Source organism: Zalophus californianus, chromosome 4 (assembly GCF_009762305.2).
Source record: "Zalophus californianus isolate mZalCal1 chromosome 4, mZalCal1.pri.v2, whole genome shotgun sequence".
Lineage (NCBI taxonomy): Eukaryota > Metazoa > Chordata > Mammalia > Carnivora > Otariidae > Zalophus > Zalophus californianus.
In genome coordinates this window covers 78,936,231-78,959,773 of record NC_045598.1, presented here as the reverse complement: position 1 = coordinate 78,959,773, position 23,543 = coordinate 78,936,231, and the positions used below count along the sequence as shown (strand labels likewise).

The 23,543-nt window shown below is 37.9% G+C and overlaps 1 protein-coding gene across 1 annotated transcript; it reads left to right on the top strand.

Annotated features, from left to right (window-relative positions):
- The first annotated feature begins 3,491 nt into the window (after positions 1 to 3,491).
- GCLM (glutamate-cysteine ligase modifier subunit) lies at positions 3,492 to 21,317 on the top strand. The gene is made up of 7 exons (XM_027612210.2): positions 3,492 to 4,003; positions 8,751 to 8,816; positions 10,080 to 10,164; positions 14,074 to 14,133; positions 15,329 to 15,531; positions 16,685 to 16,799; positions 20,477 to 21,317. The coding sequence occupies exons 1-7, from the start codon at positions 3,878 to 3,880 to the stop codon at positions 20,644 to 20,646; spliced, it is 825 nt and encodes a 274-aa protein (XP_027468011.1). The 5' UTR covers positions 3,492 to 3,877; the 3' UTR covers positions 20,647 to 21,317.
- Positions 21,318 to 23,543: the final 2,226 nt, after the last annotated feature.

Sequence of the window (23,543 nt, the reverse complement as noted above, 5' to 3'; positions counted from 1 at the left end):
TGTAGCATGGAGTTCCTACAGCAGTGAGGCCGACCACAGTTTGGGTCCCACAGGCAAACCACCACCTGGGTAACTGAACTACAGCCTCTAGGCCTTCCTGGAATGTTGTCCAACACACCCCATTGGAATTGCTACAGAAACAGGAACCAAGAGAGAAAAAGCTTGGCTTGGAAATTTTTTTAAACATGTCTAAATTACCTCTTGCTAAAAGCCTGTTCATCTCCAGGGGTTACATACTGGCAACAGACACATGTTAGCCGCCTTGATTAAACATGTTTTAAGGCCAAAAAAAATTGACAAGAATTAGCTATGTTCTTGTCTGTGTGTCAACAGAGACTGGAAAATAATTCAGTATAATAACCTGAAAAAATGCTTATGATACAGTATTAATTTTAAAGGCATGAAGAATCAGAGTATGATCACAATATATCATAAAACAATGAAATCTTACCAGTAATCAAAGAATAATGAGATACACTTACCCATCACCTTGGCAAAAACTGAAGAGACGGATAATATCTAGTGTTAGTGATTGTGGGAGGAAATAGGTAGTCTTACACAATTTAGATTTGCGTGTAAATTGGTTCAGCAGTAGCTATTAAATATGTACACCCTTGAAGATAGTAACACGTTACATGTAGTTATTGGAGAAAAATGTTCCCCCATGTACAAATAGACAAGTACTAAGAATGTGTATGGCCACAGTGTTTATTCTAGCAAAAGCCTAAAAGCAACCTACCTGGCCATTAAATACAGAGATAATTTATCTAAATAAATTATAGATATTCATATAATGGAGGATTAGGTTGTTTTTAATATGGATGAGATAAACATCTATGTACTATATTTTCTGTTATGAAGAATCATATAATAATGTATTATTAAATTTAAAATCAATTGCATAAAATAATAAACCAAAATTTGATAATTTAAATCCATTTTACCGTATTAAGAATAAGATGCACCAGGTGATCCCTTAATAAGGTAAAATGAATTTTAGTTCCCACATTTTGTTTATTCTTGTATAAAGTGAAACAGACTATGAATAAAAATGTGATCACTTCCTGTAACAATTCATCCATGAGACCATTTTTGCTGTTTGCTTTAAATTTAAACACTTACAGCTCATGAGCTCCTGTTGGGTTTCCAACAGTTCATTATGATATTTTTGTTCTGTGATCAAATATATTGAGGAAACCAGGTTGCAGCGTATTATAAGCCAGTTGAGGAGAGTGGTTCTCAAAGGGAAGCATGGACAGTAGTATCAGATCCTGGAGAGGTCAAAGAGAATGAAAAAAAGAGCGGTGGATGTTAGTGACTTTTATATTTACAAACATTTGCTGAAGAATTTTAAAGCACGTAAAACCTAAATCACACTATTCCCAAAGATGGAAATGTCAGCAATATTACTCCTCCTCTATAGGTAAGATTCCCTCAAAATAACTGTATACAATAAAGCTCTCTGATTTTTCATTTTTTTGTTTTTGTCACCAAATAAATAAATTTAGAAAATTATGTTTCCCTTTCTCAAAACAATGGATCTATGACAAGAGTATCAGTAAGTATAATATATAGTTTTTAAAAAAAAGCTGTACAGGCATAAAAAGCATATAAATCATGACACACACATTCAAGAATTAAAATCACCTCAATAAATACACTTTTTGTGTTAAAAGTAAATTGTAGCATGCAAGAGTAAGGAGTTTGAAAATAAGCGATCTAGGTTTTGATTGAGGCCCCAACACTTACTGATAGTGAGATTTTCAATGTTATTTATCTGAATTGCTATGAAGACTAAATCAGTTTACATAATGTGAATTTTAAAAACATAACACAATGGTGCTGTGATTTCATGTCATGAATTTGCCAATGTTATGAGAACTGGATTGTAAGGGGGAAAGAGCGGAGGCATTAATAATAGGAGCTCTCTTTACCATGATCCAAATACTCTACTAAGGGCTTTTGGTAAGCTAATTCCTCAATCCTACTCAGTGTGGTAGATACTATATCAGGTGGAACCACGGCACCTAGCCATTTCTGTAGGTCAAAAATGGTCAATTATCAGCAATTTCGTATGGTTTAAACTATCATCTGGCCCCGATTAGAGAAAGCGAAACAGACTAAGTGACCTAAGTTAAAATAGCCAGTACCTGGTAAAGTCAGGTTTTCAAGCCACACAGCTTTATGTCCATGACCAATATGCTATATAAATTCCCAGCAAGAAAGCAGGTCTAATACTTTAGGAGGTACAACTTCTAATTTTTTATTAAAGATTTTATTTATTTGACAGAGAGACAGCGAGAGAGGGAACACAAGCATGGGGAGTGGGAGAGGGAGAAGCAGGCTTCCCGCTGAGCAGGAGCCCCATCGATGTGGGGCTCAGTCCCAGGACCCTGGGATCGTGACCTGATTGGAAGGCAGACGCTTAACTACTAAGCCACTCAGGCAGCCCCAACCTCTAAGTTTTAATCACGAATTATTTCCGTGGTATTAGAGAATATACAAGTCAAAAAAATAATGCCACAGAAAATTCAGCATAAAGATCAAATATTTACATTAAAATACCCCATGCTTGTTCCTGCTTCTGGCATACTCTCTTCAAAGAATTCTTACCTTCATTCAGCCAACAAATATTCACTCAAAATCAGGCTCAATCTCTAACCACCTACTAGAAGGAGCTTCTTTTTCACTTCACCCTGAATTCTTACCAACTGGAATTTATCCTTTATAATAGCATTTTGCCTTTTAATATATCTGATTTCTTTTAACAAAGGTAAAAGTTTCTTGAGGAAAGCTCAATAAATGTTCAATTTGAGATTCATACCCAGTCTACCATATATGAAATTTAATAGGAGTAAAGAATCACAACCATCTCTAAGGGAATGGCAGATAAAATCTTCCCTGATCTCACCGGATGAAGTGTTCCCTTTAATCTGAACTCATTTGGAAACTGCCCTAAGATACTCTTTCATATGCTTAGGCCTTATCTTTGGAACTAGAGTTTTAAGGCAAAGATTAAGTCTTACTCATTGACTTCACACACTGTCCAGCAAATAGTGTAAGTCCTGTAATCAATGAACACGGAAAAAAACGCGCAGTTCGGGGGGGAGGGGGGAGAGAAAGACCTTGAGAAGGAAAATGAACTAAGAGGGTAAAAAAGCAATGAAAGGGCACTTTGCCTTAACACCCGCTTTTGAGAACTAAAACCAGCTAGTATTTCAAAGCCTTAGTAGCGGCTTTCGCTGTCTTTTGAAAGAGGTGTGGAAGGAAATCATCAGCGCGACCGCCCATTGGCTGGGAGGCGAGACTGCGAGCGCCGCCGGCGACGCTAGGCGGAGGGGGCACTGGCCGGCGCACCGTCCTCTGACCGGCAGGGGGCGCCCTGCCGAGCGACGGGTCCCACGCCGCCCCGCCCCGCGCGCCCCGCGCATTCTCCGCCGCGCGACCGCCCGCCGCCCGGCGCCACGCCCGCCGCAGGCCAAGGGCCAGTCACCCGCGGGCGGGCGTCCCGCAGCTCCCTCGCCGCCCCGCCCCGCCCCGCCCGGCCCGGCGGCGGGACGGGTAACGGTTACCAAGCACTTTCTTAGCCGCGATTTCTGCTTAGTCATTGTCTTCCAGGAAACGGTCCCTTCAGTTGGGAGTCAACTCTCCGGCGGCGGCCGCAGTAGCAGCAGCAGCCGCCGCGGCCAGCGCGTCCTTCCCGGGCCGCAGCTCCGCCAGTCCGGCCTCCAGAGGTCCCGAGCGCAGGCTGAGGTCCCGCCGCGTGGGGCGGCCAGCCTCGCGCTCGGCTCTCCGGCCTCGGGCACCGCGTCCTGCAGGGCGGCCTCCCTCGCCTGCGGCCCCGTCGCCGCCTGGCCCCCCTCCGTCGGCCGCTGCCATGGGCACCGACAGCCGCGCGGCCGGGGCGCTGCTGGCGCGGGCCCGCACCCTGCACCTGCAGACCGGGAACCTGCTGAACTGGGGTCGCCTGCGGAAGAAGTGCCCGTCCACGCACAGCGAGGAGGTGAGAGACGCGGGGCTCCCGGGGCAGGCCGCGGGGTCGGGCGGCTCCCAAAGGGAAGCAGCGCCCGGAGGGGCAGGCGGGCGGGCGGGCTCGGGGCGCGGGGTGAGGCGCGCACCTGGGCTCCACCGGCGCGGGGAGGCTGGGGCCGCTGGGGTTGCGACGTCGCCTCCTAAACCTGCAGCTGGGGGCCGCGCGCCTTCAAACACTTGGCAGGTGCAGCATCATCCCGAGGGACGTCTCGGTCAGTGCTCCCGGCCGACAGCCGACCTCTCGAACGCGCCGGACCCCTCTTGCGGGGGTCAGGGGGTGCAGGGAAGACCAGCACCTCCCTCCCAGCCTACCCCAGCCTCTGGCCCCCCTTCCCCCCACACCGCGGCCGGGTGAAGACATAGTTTAATAAGAGATTCGCTTTTCCAGGATTCAGGTGAAGGTAGTAGTAATAGTTCACTTAGCTCTGAGGCTGTTGACAGTAGTTTCTCTGTTGCTGTGCGGCACAGGACTCCACGCTCAAATTCGGCTTTGGAATGAGGTATGCGTTTTTCTTGCTGAAGATTAATCTGCCTCAGTGTATTTGCCTGAAGACTAATCACTAGTTTGAGGTGGCAGAGATTAATCTGGAATTATCCATGCGATACATACTCGGTCCGCAGCTGGCCATTCCTGAGTGGAGAGTCAGGGTGCCCAGTGAATTGCGGAGGCATATAGGCGGTATAAGACGGTTTTGGTACTGAAAAATAACAGTGAATAAAAACAAACCTTTAATTTAGGAGGTGTGTGACTTTGGGAAAGTTACCTTCCCTGAGTCTGTTTACACAACTGTGAAGCTGAGTAATGATAACCGTCTTCATCGGCTCACTGTGAGAATTGGAAGAGAGAATATAGGACAACGCTCATCATGGAGGCATTTATCTCCCTTTTTATCAAGATTTTATTTTTTTTTTAAGAATTTATCTATTTGATAGAGCACAAGTAGGCAGAGCGGCAAGCAGAGGCAGAGGGAGAAGCAGGCCTCCCGCTGAGCAGGGAGCCCGATGCAGGGCTCCATCCCAGGACCCTGGGATCATGACCTGAGCTCAAGGCAGACGCTTAACCGACTGAGCCACCCAGGCGCCCCTTTTTATCAAAGACTTTAAACAAATCTTGATTAAAAGAAAAACTCCTATGCCATATTATGATACCAGCTGTACTCCTAAGCAGTTTTTGCTCTTTTATATGAGACGTTGATGATACACTATGCAGGAGCACATGGCGTCCCTCTGAGTATGCTCCGGGCCTGTGAGCACCCATCAGATGAGAACCCTTAGTTGTAACTTTAATAGGAACCAAAATCTGTACCATATTCTGTGACCAGGTTCCATCCATCTCAGTTTGTATGCCTTTTTTGTTTAAACCACCCCACTTAGACTATTTCTCCCCCCACATAAATATTTCTGTATTTAGTTCTATTCTTTCAATTTCCTCCCAGAGCTGCTGGGTTCAGTACACCATTTTCCAAGTGTATTGACAATATTGGGTGAAATTTTTGCTCTCTTGTTTCACTACAACACACTTTAAAGTAGTGGCCTTCGAAGTTTTTTGACTTTGGCAAACCCAGTAAGAAATTTTACCTTGCAATCTAGTTCATAGTCCATAAGGACAGAAAGTAGGATGAGTGGTTGCCTTGGGCTGGGGTAAGAATGGGTAGTGATGGCTGGTGGGCACATGAAGGTGTTCTAAAATTGGATTGTGGTGATGGCTGCAGAGCTCTGTAAAACTCTTTACAAAAAGCTCTCTAGAAAGCATTGAATTGTGCACTTAAAATAAGTGAATTTTGTGCGTAAATTATACTTCAATAAAGCTGTTAAAAATATATCTCAAAGGTTTAATGGAGATATTAACCTTTAGTATATATTGTGTATTATCATTTTTTCTATCCTATTTTAATTTTTTAAAACTGTTTCTTAATGTAATGAGTCACACTGCACAGTTTGAAAAACATTGTTCAAAGGACTAATTCTAGTTTGTTTTGCGGGGGGTGGGGGGCTGCTACATAAGAAGGACAAAATAAGCTAGAAAACATTTGAGGAAAACTTGAAAATAGGGCAGCATATTGTAGGAAAATAGGACAGTTTAGTTAAGGAGAGACATGTTTTGTTTCCCTGTAAAACAAAACAAAACAAAACAAAACTTTGTAACAAACAGAGCTCCAAATTGGGATATGCTACTTGAAATGGTTTAGGCTTGTAGAATAAAGAAACTGAATAAATCACTCATTATTAAGAAAATTTACACATTAAGTAGAGAGTTCGGTTTCCTAAAAGGTCTCTTCTAGTTCCAATGTGTATGTTTTTTTAAATTCCATTATCTTTTTAAAAAATTTTTTCACTAGAACTTTATGAAATCAAATCTTGTTTTTTAAATGAGCCGTTATAGGACTGTTTTGCTCAGTTCTTTGTTTTAAGAGTATTTGGCCAGATGAATCATGTAGTATATGTAAAACTCTTATATGGCTCCAGGTCTAATGATACACTGCATTATGGTGATACTTCAGTGATCCTATGCGTATATGATAAAAATGAAGAGAACTGAGAACAAAATACAAGGTTAATGTTCAGTCAATATAGATAATATATAAAAGATTAGAAATCATTAGGTTTGTGATACAGTCAATGAATTTCTCATTGTAACATTGACTGTTCTGTGATTTGTCCTGACGTTTTATAGAATCCGAGATTAATTAAGCGGTTTCAAGAAGGAGGTGAATACTCTGAAAATATACTTACCTTCCTGAATTGGGCTTTTTATCAGGAAAGCCTTAAGTATGCAAGTGAGCTATCCTTCCAGAGGAAAATTTCTTTTTTTTTAAGATTTTATTTATTTATTTGACAGAGAGAGACACAGCGAGAGAGGGAACACAAGCAGGGGGAGCGGCGGAGGGAGAAGCAGACTCCCTGCCGAGCAGGGTGCCCGATGTGGGGCCTGATCCCAGGACCCTGGGACCATGACCCGAGCCTAAGGCAGCCACCCAACAACTGAGCCACCCAGGCACCCCCAGAGGACAATTTCTTAATATTCTCCCATGATTTGAGCCAAAGCACTCCTGATAGAATTGTTAACTTTTAGTCCTGCTGCCCCAACTTTTCCCATTTTTGAAAAGAATATTGACTTGTAATTCTGTCTGGAATAATTATCAACTAATTTGTATTTAATATCTTAAATTTGATTATAAATATATTTTCCATGAAGATAGAGACCTTGTAGATTGAATTCATGTGGATTATTGTGGACATCACATAAGTTTTTGTTGTGGCTTATGAAGCTTAATGTAGATGACTCTGAGCTCTTAAATTGATAAACCAGTTGTCCCTTGTAATTACCTGTAGTAAGATAAAAGCAGTAAAGTGCTGTGTCAGTTTTTATCATAAGCAATCATAGATCAGTGAGTTCCGAAGTTTCGTCTGTGTTACTGCTATTAAGAAAGTGCTTTTGCAGTTTAGGGACTTGATCCCAGTTACTCACTTATTTTTTCATTGATTGCCCACAGAATGCAAAGCATTGTGTCCTTGGATGTTTATAAGGTAGTGATTTCATATTGCTAGTGTTGCCCATTAGTGGTCATAAGTCAGTTTGGTGAGCCATAGAACAGCATGGTTTTTTTCTAATTAATAGAATAGAAGCCATCAGAGTGCCTAGCATGTAGTGAACATACCATTTTATAAATTTTTTGTTCTATTTATTTAGGTCCTTACCCTATATGTGAATGTATGTAGGTCTTACTTTGGAGCTCTATCAGACAAGTTTGAAATACACCGACATAAGGGATGAAAGTTGCATGAACAGTTTAATGGATTTACAACATATGTTGTAATGTTAGTGTAAACAAGTTTTATTTGTTTGTATAAGAAAACATTGAAGACAGGTTGGAGATAAACCTAAGTGGTAGGAAATGACATATGGGCTGACATTATGCAAGTTGACTTATGTAAGATAGGACTGTGGTAGTTCTCAGACTTTACATGTTGATTTCTTGGGATGCTTGTTAAAATGCAAATTCTGCCGCCCTTAGATTCAGCAGGTCTAGGATGGGGCTTAGAAACTGGAATTTTTAATGAACGCCACAGGTGAATAATGGAGTTCCTCGGGCCACACTTGGACAATCATTTATTTGTCTTTGAGGATTATCTCATAGTGGTTAATACTAATTTTAGTCAGCCTCCCTGGGCTTGAACTCACGTTCCTCTATTTATAAACCTTATTCTTGAAAAATTTTATTTGTTTCGTTGTGAATGCTTTTATGTCTCAAAGGCTTACTTAAACTTTCACTGGTACAAAGACACTTTAAAAATAGATTACTGTATTACATCAACATTTGAAGATTAAGATAAAAACAGATCTAGGGGCACCTGGGTGGCTCAGATGGTTAAGCGTCTGCCTTCGGCTCAGGTCATGAGCCCAGGGTCCTGGGATCGAGTCCCGCATCGGGCTCTCTCCTGGATAGGGAGCCTGCTTCTCCCTCTGCCTCTGCCTCTCTCTCTCTCTCTCATTCTCATGAATAGATAAAACATTTTATAAAAAAAGATAAAAACAGATCTAAACTTGTCTTCGTCAAAGAAAACAAAAACCTTGTAGAGCTAAAATTTTGGTTTTTACGGTTTTTCCTATTCACATCTTCTTTTTCCAACTTACCAAACTAATATATTCTTATTGTAGAAGTACAGAAAAGTGTATAGAGTTTGATTAACGGTTTCAAAATGCATTCCTTTTACAGCTTCGAGATTGTATCCAAAAGACCTTGAATGAGTGGAGCTCCCAAATCAGCCCTGATTTGGTCAGGGTGAGTAAAATGTGGATGAAGAAATCATGTAGGTCAAAACGGAAGTGCAGTAAGCAGGAAATTAATTTCCCCAGTTTTGACAGGGAAATCAAATAGGCAATTAGCACAAAATTCCCTGTGGCTGATTTACTTAGATGGCTGTCTGACCCAGTATGCTTAAGCATAAAACAGAAAATCCAGGATGTGTCACCAACTCTTCAGCTAGACTAGATACCAGGATTCTCTGTGCTTAATTCCCATCACACTTTCTTCACTGTGTTCCAGTTTATATTTGGTCTAATAAAGAAATGACTATTTAACAGTTTTGGTTGTTAAATTGCTTCGGTAGAGTATCATAATAATACAGTCACTAGAAATAATTATTTTAATGTCAGTTTTGAGGGAAACACTGGGTGTTTCATTAAATGTTAATAAATGACTTATCATAAATGTTAATATACAGACCACCTGTCTGCAAACCACTCTTTGGAATCCAACTCAGCCAAAGGCTCATAACAAATTACATCGACTACTTTAAAACTATGGACAAGGACATGCGCTGGAAACAGTTGTTGCCGTGGGCATTCTGCAAGTTTAAACTCCATAGCTGCTAGGCAGATGTTGATTAATGTCTTCTATCAGTCTCTGTTTCTCTGAAATGACCATTTGCCTCCATTTATGCATGACTGACAAACACTAAGCCCTTGATATGTGCCAGGCATTGTAATATGCTCAAGAATTGTGGGAAAGGCCTCACTGTTTACTGTTTTAATCTTGTAAATGTGAGTTAATGTGTTTCTGATTTATATATACTAACATCTTACCATTTTCCTCATAAATTATTAATTATAATGCATTAGAATTGCCTTTTTTATTGCACTCAGAAAAAAAGTCTTGGTTTAAAATGTTTGTGATTAATATAGGAAGCTTTTAACATGTCCTTATGCAGAATAGGTAAATATTTTCATTGGTTTCGTTTTTAAGTAAAATTATGTACTATGTTAGTGGTTATAACTCCTCGCATGCTGCCTCCACCATCACCATTTGTTTGCATTCCTCTCAGTACCTGATCAAAATGAGATCCTTTTCCCCAGAAAATGGATACACAGCATTTTACCTTTGTTTCAGGGCTTTACAAACCTTATGAAGCCCATCCAGACATCAGGTAAAGAACCCTGTTATCTTCTGGGTTCTCTGTTTCTAAAGGGCATTATGGACAATAGAAAACATATAGCTAATTAAAAACATTAGTTTTATATTTACTGTAAACATTGTTTGTTCTAGGAATTTCCAGATGTCTTGGAATGTACCGTATCTCATGCAGTAGAAAAGATAAATCCTGATGAAAGAGAAGAAATGAAAGTTTCTGGTAAAGTCCAGCCTTTACAATTTATTTTGTTATACAGTGGAAATGATAGTGAGGTTTTGTCAGGCAGGGGGAATAAGCCTTTCTTTGCTTCTGGTAATGAGTGACTCAGTCACTAAGTGTGAGAAATAGAAAGATTCTTTTTTTTTTTTTTTTAAAGATTTTATTTATTTATTTGAGATAGTGAGCAAGAGAGAGAGAGAGCACAAGTGGGGAGGAGAAGGAGAAGCAGGCTCCCCGCTGAGCAGGGAGCCTGACGTGGGGCTCCATCCCAGGACCCTGGGAAGGCAGACACTTTAACCACCTGAGCCACCCAGGCGTCCCTAAAGATTCTTCTTAAACATAATATAAACTCCCAAGAGGAGGTTATAGGAGGTCAGTTTTGGCTACTTAAGTGGAGTCAGAAGAGGACTTCACCTTCCTTTTCTTCATGATGGTCTCATTAATTTATATGTCGGACTTCAGGAACATTAAGATGGAGGAAATGGAAAGAATAAAGGGAAGGCTTAAGAGCAGTGTCTATCCAGAGCCAGCACAGGTCCTCCCTTCCTGGTGGAGCACTGCTGGGCAACGGCTGAAGTCACCTGGAAGTGTAGACCAAAGTCTGGGCAACAAGTTGCACGAAGAGAAATAAAATCCGTGATATACCCATTCAACAAATGTATCAAGTCACTATTCACCAGAGACCACGCCAACCTCAAGGAATGAAAAAATAAAGAGATGGGCTGTTCTTGCCCTCATCTTGCTGTCAGCATAGCATAGTCATTAAAAGCTTGAACTTAACTAGATCAAAATTCCTCAGTATGCAGATTAGTGACTGGTATAATCTTGGGCTAACAAGTTATTTGACCTCTTTGAGCCTCATTTTCTCATCTGTAAAATAGGGATGCATCTGTTTCACAGGCTTCTTTGTAAATTAGATGAAATAACACAAAAAATGCACTTGGCACAGCAGTTGGCAAAAAGTTATGTGCTAAGTAGCTGTGATTTGTTACCATTTGTAGTTTTGTCTTGGTTGTTATATTTTATTAGGATGGACATGTAAGATGAGATACATACGGCATTGTTTTTTTTAACTCAACTACCATTTATCGAGTCTTGTTTCGTACCAGGCAGTGTACTTAGCACATTTTGGTTCTATTTCTTCACATGATTCTCAAAACAATTCTACAAGGTAGGTCTATTATCCCCATTGCACAAATGACATTAAATAACTTGAAAGTTGTCTTATAACCAGTAAGAGGTTGAACCAGGAATCCATCCACGTATGCCTGACTCCAAAACCCATTTCTTTCTATTAATTTCACATTGTTATTTGTGTTGGAAAGGAATTAAAAGCAACCTCCTCTCTGTGGTTGATTGCAATTCCTCATGGTTTAGATCCATCTTGGAGCTCTTACAGGTTGACCTCAGTTCCTAGGGGGCTTGAGATTTTTGATAGGTATCAAAATTCTCCCCATATGAAGAGCTTTCCTTTCTCTACCTATCTAAGAATGCCTCTCATTTTGGAGAAGGACCATTTCAAATGGCACAAATTCATGGCCAGAGGGATAGTGGTAAAGGAGGGTTTTCATGGAGTATAATTATGGGAACTATGGACGGATTAAAGTGGTGAAGATTCACTCTCACCTGGTTGGTAGGGGAGTGGTGATGAGTTTTAAATAGAGAAGTCGAGTAAGGAAAGCAATGCTTTAGGAAGATTATCTAGTAGTAGAAAGGAAAGGACAAATAAATGTACAAGGTAAATTTGTTATGTTTGTTGAATACCAGGCAATTGACATATACATAGTTCATTAGCCCTCTTTTCTTTGCACTCCCTTTTCTGATTTTCTCTACTACTACTCTACGTATTTGTCTATTGAGTAAATTTAGATTTTGAACAGTGAATTTACATAAAGTAAATCTATATAAATAAATTTGAGTTTGAATCAAGTTAAAGCCTCAATTTTAATAGAAAACTACTCAGCTTTCCTGGTAACCAAAGAAATGCCAATTAATGCAGTCCTGGACAGATATATATTGTACATACTAAATTAGCAAAAACTATATATATTTTTGATAGTGTTGTATATTGTTAGAGCAATTCTTAACTTTTAGTTGGCTGGTAACTGGTACAAGTCTTTTATATAAAAGTAGGAAGTAAATAAAAGAGAACAAGATTCAGGGCATCTGGGTGGCTCAGTCAGTTAAATTTCTGATTTCGGCTCAGGTCCTGATCTCAGGGCCCTGGGATGGAGCCCACATCAGGCCATGCTCAGTGGGGAGTCTGCCTCTCCTTCTCCCTCTGCCCCTCCTCCTGCTCATGCTCTCTCTTTCTCAAATAAATAAATAAAATCTTAAAAAAAAAAAAAAAGATTCACGAAAAAGATCATACCCTTTGACTCATACACATTCCTGACAATTTGTCCTTGGAAAATGCTTCAGCAGAAAGTTGAAGTTACCAAGATGTTTATTTTAGCATTGTATGTGATAACAAAAAACTGGAACTAATGTAAATGTTCAAAAAGTAGGAAATCATTTGAGTTATACCCTATCAAAATTACAGAATAATGTTTAACCACTAAAAATGAGTATGTAGGGGTGCCTGGGTGGCTCAGTGGTTAAGCGTCTGCCTTCGGCTCAGGTCATGGTCCCAGGGTCCTGGGATTGAGCCCTGAATCGGGCTCCCTGCTCCGCAGGAAGCCTGCTTCTCCCTCTCCCACTGCCCCCTGCTTGTGTTTTCTCTCTCGCTGTGTCTCTCTCTGTCAAATAAATAACAATCTTAAAAATAAAAAAAATAGGGCGCCTGGGTGGCTCAGTCGTTAAGCGTCTGCCTTTGGCTCGGGTCATGATCCCAGGGTCCTGGGATCGAGCCCCACATCGGGCTCCCTGCTTGGCGGGAGGCCTGCTTCTCCCTCTCCCACTCTCCCTGCTTGTGTTCCTGCTCTTGCTGTCTCTCTCTGTCAAATAAATAAATAAAATCTTTAAAAAAAATAAAAATAAAAATAAAAAAAATAAAAAAAATAAAAATGAGTATGTAAAATTATTCGTTAAAAATAGAGTATACAAAAATCTAAACTGCTTTCAGTGATGAGACTATTGGCAATTTTTTTAGTCTTTCTAGAAACTCTTGGGTTTTCCTCACTTCTTTTTTTTCCATTTGTTAAAATTTAAATTCAGTTAATTAACATATAATGTATGATTAGTTTCAGAGGTAGAGTTCAGTGATTCATCAGTCTTATATAAGACCCAGTGCTCGTTACATCATGTGCCCTTCTTCATGCCCATCACCCAGTTACCTCATCCCCCAACCACCCACCCCTCGGTTTTTCTCATTTCTAGAAAGAATACGTATTACCATTATGATAAAAAAAAGTTAAGAAAACTAAAGATGTAAAAAAATATTACATAAAGGTAAACTAAATAGAAGTAGAATAAATGTTATACCCTGCCTCATATGACCAAAAGCTAGAAGCTAATGTCTAAAAATTAAAATGGTTATATTAGGAAGGTGGGATCGTGGGGTTTTTCTTTTCGTTTTTCTTCACATTACAAGCAGTTTTAGCTTAGCCTTTTATTGATTTTAGTTTATTGGAGAATGTATATAATATGTTCCATTAATATTTAATTCATAAAAATGTACATTTTGAGTAATTTGTGTATTTATGTGATCTGCCTTCTAGCAAATGGAAAATTAATATTTGTTTTTTTTTTACAAATGGATATTTTTTGGTAATTGGCATGTAATTTAAAAATTACAATGGAAAGGTATTTTCATGTCTTAAAATGAAAACTATAAAATTATGTGACTAGGAAAGGAAAAATAATTCATTCAGGATTCTCTGTCAACTTAGTATTGTTGGCAGTGTTCATACTGTCTAGTAGAATGTTACCCAAATTTAGTAATCAGTTTTGTTTTCTTTTGTTATCCAGCAAAACTCTTCATTGTAGGATCAAACTCTTCATCCTCAACTAGAAATGCAGTTGACATGGGTAAGCAAAGATTTAACTTTTTACCTTCATAATTTTAAATTAGTGTAGGTGTAGTAGTTATATCTTGTGTTCAGGACCAGGTGAAAAAGATGAGCTCATTCCAATTTTACTTTCTAAAGTTCTAGCCCGATTTCTTAAGGCTTGTGTCAGATCATATCGACTCACATAGGTTCATATTTTGATATATATGAGGAACGTAAAAGCTGTAACATAATTGTTAACTATACGTTTGGAGATGAAATTCTCCTTAACCATATTCTTAGCCCTTGTAGTACTGTAGATGAAACACCATGACCACTACCTCCACAGCAACAAAACAAGCATTCTCATCTTTGTTCGGCACTTGGTCAGATTATTGTGATATTACAGTTATTCAACATTTTTTCTTTTAAAACATTCTTCCAGTATTATAGGTGTTGAACATTTAAGTAATTAGCTCTTTAATATTACTATGGAATGGACAATAATCATTTAAAATGAACCCTTTAAATTATTTTTACAGAAATTAAATTATCTACCTCTGTAGATTAGGACCATAAATTTAGTTTTTCAGAGTCTCAAGACTGTTCTTTGGGCGCCTGGGTGGCTCAGTTGTTAAGCGTCTGCTTTCGGCTCAGGTCATGATCCCAGAGTCCTGGGATCGAGTCCCGCATCCGGCTCCCTGCTCTGCGGGAGGCCTGCTTCTCCCTCTCCCACTCCCACTGCTTGTGTTCCCTCTCTCTGTCAAATAAATAAAATAAAATCTTAAAAAAAAAAAAAGACTGTTCTTTGCCATGACTACCAATTACAGAATATGAGGTCAGAATTCTTGTGATCATCCATACAAGATACTAGTAGAACTGGAGAAGAAAATTTTATGAAGATAAAGAAGCTACCAAAAAATTCCTGGGGCCTAGGAAACACGGAGGCCTGTTCCCCAGAAGGACTGTCAGAGCTGTGAGTCCCTAGGAAGGAGGCAGGTCAAAGAAACTGACCTGTCTGCCACACAGACCAAGTAGATGAACAGGGACTTACACTTTTTTAAGAGATGGCAATTTTCTAAATGATAGGTAAATTATGAAACTGAATTAAATAATCTGCTATATTAGAAAACTAGTGAACTGGTATGGACAGAATTTAGTGGGATACTTGAAAGACATTACTTGTTTTCATTATGTAGCAAATACATACCCTATTGTGTTTTCCTTCACATCAGCCTGTTCCGTTCTTGGAGTTGCGCAGCTGGATTCTGTCATCATTGCTTCACCTCCTATTGAAGATGGAGTTAATCTCTCCTTGGAGCATTTGCAGCCTTACTGGGAGGAATTAGAAAACTTGGTTCAGAGCAAAAAGATTGTTGCGATAGGTACCTCTGACCTAGACAAAACTCAGTTGGAACAGCTGTATCAGTGGGCACAGGTAAAGCACAGCTAGATCACAAGCACTCTGGGAGGACCCTGTCGTTTACAGTCTTTGCTTCACATTGCTAAGCATCATGCACAACAGTGGGCACTTAGAGCGGGGGCGCTATTCCAAACGCGGGAGTTTTGAGGCAAGATTTATCGAAAGCACTGGCCTTTTTCATCTCAAATATATACCTAATTGACCTTAATACTAATCTCATTTAAAAGGAATGACAAAAACCCTAGAAAATGTGTGCTGAAGCATTTATAGCCAACATGAATTCAGGCCATTTCCTTCGGTTTTACTTTTGTGATAAAAATATTAACATTTTGCTTTAGATATGCTTAGGTCTTGGTACTGATTTCTTAGGTAAGGGAATATCATCTGTAACAAATATTTTGCTCTTATTTAAAGATATAAAATACTTTTGGTTCATAGAATTTGATAAGGAATAGGTGTCATAAATTAATCACCACTCTCTGGCCTCTAATAATGTACAATATTATTAGGGAAGTTGCTTACCAGTATTTTTTACCTTTACCCTCTGTATTTTTCTTTATTCCTTTTACTTCATCCCCATCCTTCTCCTTTGCAGAGTTTTCAGTTTCTTATGGGCAGTAAGACCTTAGAGAAAGTATTGTTCCTCCTCCCTTTGACTTGGTGGTAGCCAGAATGTGGCTAAGATTCTGCTGGAGAGACTTGGGTGATGTGGAATGTATCTGTAAATTAACCAGAGCAACTATTAGAAATTATCTAATTCTTTTTCAAAATGTGTCTGATTTATAACCATATTTTATACTTTAACATTAAATGTTCTTACTGTTTCTATTTGCTCCTTTACCTTTAAGACCTATTCCCTCTTGAGCTGGAATCATCACACTTAGAACCATGCTTGTTTCTGAGGCAAGTGTATTAGATTGCAGGAGAGTTTCGAAGGGTAGAGCAGTATATTGGCTTTGGCCCCCATCCTAGAGCTTTCTTTCGCTGTTATCACTAACATGAGTTAAAAAAGCATACATTAATAAATATATTCATATAAAAATGTTTTATAAATTTTAAGCACTATAAAATGCAGTCTTTTGTATTTTCTAAAATTGTGTTCTTTTATTGCTTTCCACTTTTTGTAGTACTTAATTTAGTGCAGTGTCATGATTTTTTTCACTTCTAGGTAAAACCAAATAGTAACCAAGTTAATCTTGCCTCCTGCTGTGTGATGCCACCCGACTTGACTGCATTTGCTAAACAATTTGACATACAGCTATTGACTCATAATGATCCAAAAGGTAAGACTGAGATTTTCATTTGTTGATTGATCATGAGCTTTTGTCTTACAAGAAGCTACTTGTTAAAATTTAATTTTTAATTTTGTACAATGATAAATGCTACCTAGAACTTTTCTTAATAGTCCAAAATATATATGCATTTAGTTTCAGAAAGCTTTATTTTGTCTGTCAATGAGCAAAAAATTGAAGGGATTATATCCTGAACATCTAGTCTGTTGAAGTTTATAAATATTAAGCTACACAAAAAAGATCTTTTAAGATATTCTAAATAGTATCATATAAAATCTTGTGTAGTACAGCAAAAATTGTACCAAACAGCCACTTAAAGAGGGTAAATATCTGGAAAGAGGCAGATAAAATTTAATTTGAAATTTAAGCATCTTAGGATAGGTAATTGATTAGGTATTTTATTAATCATTTCTATCAAGACTTATATGTTTGGTGTCAATCAGAAACATTATTTGATTAATGAGAATGGCTTGTCCGCCTTCTATAGTATAATGTTTTATCAACATTTTATAGGATAAGTAGAAAAGCTAGGAAGAGAATGTTTTATACTTTATACTTATTTATTTAGCAGTCTGCCCCATTCTCATTTTTTCACTGTTTTGTAGGAAGAGGAGTTTTGATAGTTATTGCTCCTCAAATGTTAGGCATCATGCTAAATGCCTTAGAGGGATGATCTGTAATCCTCACAACAACTGCAACTAGGCATTTTATTGTTGAGGAAATAGAGCCTCAGAATTTAAGAAACTAGCCAAGGTCACCCATTTGGCAGGGGGCAAAGTTTAAACTTGGACTTGGTCCTGGCTGAATTGGGAGCCTTTTCCCCTATTCTGTACTATCTTTTTAATTTGAGATGTTAGCATTGTAGTATTTCAGTCTGAAACCTTACTTTCTTACCAGTTTCTATTTAAATGATACCAGAATAGGAGAAAAAGACTTTTGCCTCTCCCTTCAGTAATTACTTTCATAAGTAATTAAATTCACTAAAAAAAAGTCGTCTTAGTGAAACTCTAACAAAGAATTTCTATGCTGATTTATTCTGAAACAAACCATTTAAATTCCAACTTTATGTTGGCAGATATTCTGTCATTTATCTGTTTACTTGGGGGGGGGGCTCTTCCAACAATAATTATTATCAACAGCTGACGGATGAGCCTGCATCCCGTTCTAGCTCCACTTGAAAAAAAACCTCCTTTTTCAAAGGAAATAGGAAAAGACTAAGGTGTCTGGTATTTTATTTCCATGGTAGATGGAAGGCATGTGGGTATGTGCTAATGCATTGTTCTTATTGAAAAATAAATTGTATATACATATGAGAAGAGAAATTTAATCCTTTTTTGGTATGATTTTGCTTTACTGACATAACTTACATTTGGATGTCTTTCTAATTTTAATCCTAAACCCTTTGATTAGAATTTATAGGCTGATCCTGCATATACCATTAATGAATCTTCAGACACTTTGATCTGTAATGAAGCAATTCTTTCCTTAAAAGATTTATTGTGTTTACTCATTCTAAAGAGTTCACATAGTTAATTTTTAAAAGTATGTAATTAAGTTGATGAATAGCATAGCTCTCTGATTATGTGTCACATTTTATTTTTTAAGCAATCAAGTTATAAAACATTTAACTCTACTTGTCATCTAAAATAGAGTTTTGTTTATAAGTCCCCTCTAAAACCCTTCCCCTGTTCTAAAATTACCCTATTCTTCAGAAAGTGCTTATTTTCCATTACTCTTTGTCCTAGAAGTTGTGGTAACAGTTTAACTACAGTCAGGGTGAAATTGTGAAGTAGGTGATCCTGACTCAGAACCTTTCCCTTTTTATTTGTTTTACCCTCCCCTCATTCCCATTAAATCTGATCTGCCTTATGCCTCATTCCCTCCAGGTCCTATTCTCTGTCAGATAGACTGATATACAAATCCATGTTCGTGTTACTTTCCCAAAGAGATATTTGCCTTCCATTTATCAAAGTTGCCATTTACTGGCTGCATGACCTTGGGCAAGTTATCTAAACTCTCTGCCTCAGTTGCCCCCTGGAAAAGGGGAGAATATTATCTATCTTGTAGGGTTAACATGTAGATTAAAGGAGCTAACACATGTAAAGTACTCAGAAAAGTACCTGGCACGTGATAATAGCTAACATTTACTGAGAGTTTACTATTGATGTTATTCAAATATCACAGCAGTTCTTTTGGGTCAATTGGGTCCTTTAGCGCTCCCAAATCATACTGTATAGATGGTCACTTAGTCTCTATCTGTGTGGTTGGTTCTGACCCTGGTAGAATCTTTCCATATTGCTTGATTGATTCAACAGACATTTGCATACCTAAATTGTGTCATTCATTTTTCAAAGTACTAGGAATAGAAAGACCAAGTCAGATAAATTCCAACCCTCATGGAATTTATATTCTGGTGGGAGGAGATGGACAATAAGGTAAATGTTAAATGTGAGAAATAATGGTATGTGCTATGGAGAAAAATTGGCTGAGGAAGAAAAGAGTGCCCAGGTTAGGGGTTGTTTTATATAGGGTAAGTCAGGGAGGCCTCTCTGCTAAGGGGACATTAATCAGAGACCTGCAGGAAGGGTGAGAGCCCTGCGAGAACCTGGAAGAAGAGTGTTCAAGGAAGAGAGAGCAGCTGATTCAAAGGCCCCAAAGTGTGAGTGTGCTTGAGGAATTCAGGATATAGGTTTGAGGCCAGTGTGGCTGGAGAAGAGGCAGTTGGGGGGCGGGTAGTACATCCGAGCAGGAGTCAAGGGCTTGGATATCAATGTGGGATTAGAAAATAATTATTTCATCAAAGAGATGCAAATAAAAAGATAACCGTTGCCAGAGTTTTTAAATGATTGCTGGTGCTCGTGAGGATATGGTAAGATTGGCACTCTAACATTATCAACTGCTCGTGGAAGTGTAAAATATAGCCTTTCTGGAAAGCAATTGGCAATATACTGTCTATCAAGCCTTCAAAATGTACTTGTACTTTGACTTTGTCATTCCATAGCCAGGCATGCATTTTAAAGATGTTCAGCATGACATTATTTTTATTAGCAAAATACTAGGAAAAAACTAAATTTTTTGGTCAACAATGAGGAAATGTATAAATTATGATATCTATATAATGTAGTATCTGGGTAATTATTAAAAATTATGCTTCCACAGAATATTTAATTACATGGGAAGATTCATAATAGAAGTTGAAAAGATAAGTAAATTAGGTTGTAACTACAGCATGATTTTCAGTTTTTGAGATAGGGAAACGTACAGAAAAAAAGTTGGAAGGATATACATGGCAATGGAAGTAATCTATCTCTGGTTGATAGGATTATGGATACCTTTCCTTTTTCTTCTGTGTATATACTTTCCTGTATTTTCACTGGCTCTACGTTAGAATTGCCTGGAAGTCTTCAAAAAAAAAAAAAAATGCAGGCTCCACTCACCAGAGGTTATGAATTAAATAGGCTGGGGTAGAGGTGTAGGGGCTTTCTAAAGAACTGCCTGGATCTTTTTGATATTCTGGTTCAGATTCATAGCACACATGAAGGAAAAGCATATTTTATATTCAATTTTGAATTGTTTCTTTTGTTGTATTTAAATGCTTACCTACATAGTAAAGTGCTGTTATTTTCAAACTTAACACTTTGGGTTTTTATTTGTTTGTTTGTTTTAAGAACTGCTTTCTGAAGCCAGTTTCCAAGAAGCTCTTCAGGAAAGCATCCCTGACATTCAAGCACATGAGTGGGTGCCCCTGTGGCTACTGCGGTATTCGGTCATTGTTAAAAGTAGAGGAATTATCAAATCAAAAGGCTACATTTTACAAGCTAAAAGAAGGGGTTCTTAACTACGACTTAGGATCATAACCTACTGACTTGTATTTTCCTTGAATATAAGATAAAATTGAGATGTATAAAAATTAGTTACTGCCTGTAAATGGTGTCATGGAGGCAGATATTCTTCAGTTATATTTGACGATATGTTATCCGTCAAGATTTGAATACTTCTCTTGCCTCCATATCAGTTCACTCACATGAACTCCACTGTATTGTTTTCATTAAACTATTGTTTTCTAATTGAAATTGTCTATGAAGAAAATACTTACAATATATTTTTCCTTTATTTTTATGACTAATAGAAATCAAGAAAAATTGTTGTTAGATATATTTTGGGCCTAGGTATCAGGGTAATGTATATACATATTTTTTATTTCCAAAAATTAATTAATGGCTTCTTATTCTATAGTATAAGCAATTTAATTACAATTGTTAAAACAAATACTGGAAGATATTTTTTCTGTAATTGATAAGATGATTATATCCCACAGTAACTAGAGTAGCTGGGATCTACTAGTAGTGTAAGTAAAATTCATATCTTCAGTACATGAATGAAAACTTAAACTTAATTGTCCTTGCTTGTAGTTTACCTATAATGATTTAATCTTGTATTCTTGTGCCATATTTTCCTTGCTGTTATTTCCAAGACAAACCAAAGTAAATCTGAAAAAGGAGATTAGAAGCTTTGAAATTATTATTTGGGGGTTTTATAAAAGCAACTATTATCATCTCCAGATTCTTTTTAATTCTTGATCCATCCTTAATATTTTGCTATTCATTCAAGAATATTCAGTAAGTATTGAGTGTTTACCATGTGCTGGGCACTGTGGGCTCTGGGGAGAAAGGGGACACAGGGAGTCAGAATCAGTTGAGTAAAATGTGTAATATTTGTTCCCCACTAATAACTGACTTGAAGGGACTAACAGCCAGAAAAGGAGTGAAAAAAATCTTTAATTCAAGGCCAACATTGTCTATTTACAACTTTTTTTTGAGATATGGTCTTAACCATTGAAAAACAAAATGGTATAATCAAAAATTTAGAGCTAGAAGATGTCATAGATTATTTATTATAATTCCCATTAGTTTAAGAACCAGAAAATAGCAAACAAATAAGCTGTGGCCTTTGATATAGATTACAGGTCTCCTTAGGTCTATAAATTTGTATCTGTAACCCAAATAGTTTGAAAAGTTCTTCAGACTTCAAAAATCTCTTGTATGTCAATCAGTACCTTTAAACCATGTGTCTTAATACATGGTTTATTTAAAAAAACTAATATAGGGTACCTGGGTGGCTCAGTCGGTTAAGTGTCTGCTTTCAGCTCAGGTCATGATCCCGGGGTCCTGGGATTGAGCCCTACATTGGGCTCCCTACTCAGCAGGGAGTCTGCTTCTCCCTCTGCGCCTCCCCCTGCTCATGCTCTCTCTCACTCTCTCGCGCTCTCGAATAAATAAATCTTTGAAAAAAATAAACTAATATATAAAACTAATTTTGCCCAAGTTTTTTCAACTTAGAGAAAAGTGGTTCCATATTCAAAGTAAATACACTAGGGGCGCCTGGGTGGTGCAGTTGGTTAAGTGTCTGACTCTTGGTTTCAAAGCTCAGGTCATGATCTCAGGGTCATGCGATCAAGCCCCACATAGGGCTCTGACTCTCAGCGCCAGAGTCTGCTTGGGATTCTCCCCCTCCCTCTGCCCCAACCCTGTGCACGCGCGCTCTCTCTCAAATAAATAGATCTTTTTAAAAAAAAAAAAAAAAAAGGAAATACAGCAGACTCTTCCTATCCTAAATAATGTTTTGTATTTTCCTGGTTGGATAATTTGATCCTAGAATTGTAACATGAAATCAGCTGATTTACTTGTTAAAATTCATTTAGACTTAGAGCTTCCTAAGGCCTTATATAGCCTTTACATTAATTGTATATAATGTTATGGAATGTATATAGTTAACTTTTTTATTTGGAAATCTGTAGCATTTTTTCATACAACGTCTTTAAACAAATGTTCATTTTAATTTAAGCCTAAACAGTGAATTGGTCAAGATATTTTAAGAGGGAACTTTGTATCAATTTGTTGCTTTTTAAAGCCCTAGACTTATAAAAATGGATTGTTTGAAGGGTTATTTTGAAAATGGAAAAAAAAACTTATGTTACTAATTGATACAAACTTCAGAGGAACTTTTTTTGTGTACTTTCTCCCCCTCTCTTGACAAAGAAGCAAGATTATAGATTCATTTTTGTGAAGGGGATTGTGTATGTATGGAATTTTAAAAAGAGTTTATTTGTTTAACTTCTGTACCTTTAATTTCTGTTATTGAATAACCATTTAAAAAAAATGATGTTTTAAGACTTGACATTTTCCAAACTGGTGTTCACATCTTTTTTTTTTTTTTTTTTGTAAACTATCAGAATATAGTGAATGCTTTTCAAATATTTAAGGACTTAATGTTTAAAAAGCCATAAAATAACAGTAATACTACCAAATAATTGCTTAAAGCTGAAAGCTAAGTTATCAATAGCGTATATAACAGATATGTTTTCTGGGGAGAGGTGTATCCAATGACTCAAGAATTTGTATAATTGGGTTTTTTTTTTTTCAGTAAACATGAAAAGCTACAGTTTATTACATTTACAGAATACACTGGAGCCTTACATTAACACAATGTACTGTAACTTAGAATTTGTTCTGTGATGAGTCTATCTTATATTCTCATCCAAGAAACTGTAGTCACCAGAAGGACCAAGGTGTCTTATAAAATATGTTCATATGATGTGAATTATGCAGACCACATTGTGCCAGTACGCTAGTAGAGTATCCATTTAGGGATAGCCAGTGCTAGATTGAATCACAAATAGCTAATAATTTTTCTGTTCTCAAAGAAAATCACTTAAACAGCTATGTGTGGAATGGA

What these genes read in the sequence shown, in the direction of transcription:
- GCLM (XM_027612210.2), top strand. Translation starts at nt 3,878, where the DNA reads ATGGGCACCGACAGCCGCGCGGCCGGGGCGCTGCTGGCGCGGGCCCGC. An exon ending in TAGAAATGCAGTTGACATGG is followed by an intron (nt 14,134 to 15,328) that starts GTAAGCAAAGAT and finishes CCTTCACATCAG; the next exon opens with CCTGTTCCGTTCTTGGAGTT. An exon ending in GACTCATAATGATCCAAAAG is followed by an intron (nt 16,800 to 20,476) that starts GTAAGACTGAGA and finishes GTTTGTTTTAAG; the next exon opens with AACTGCTTTCTGAAGCCAGT.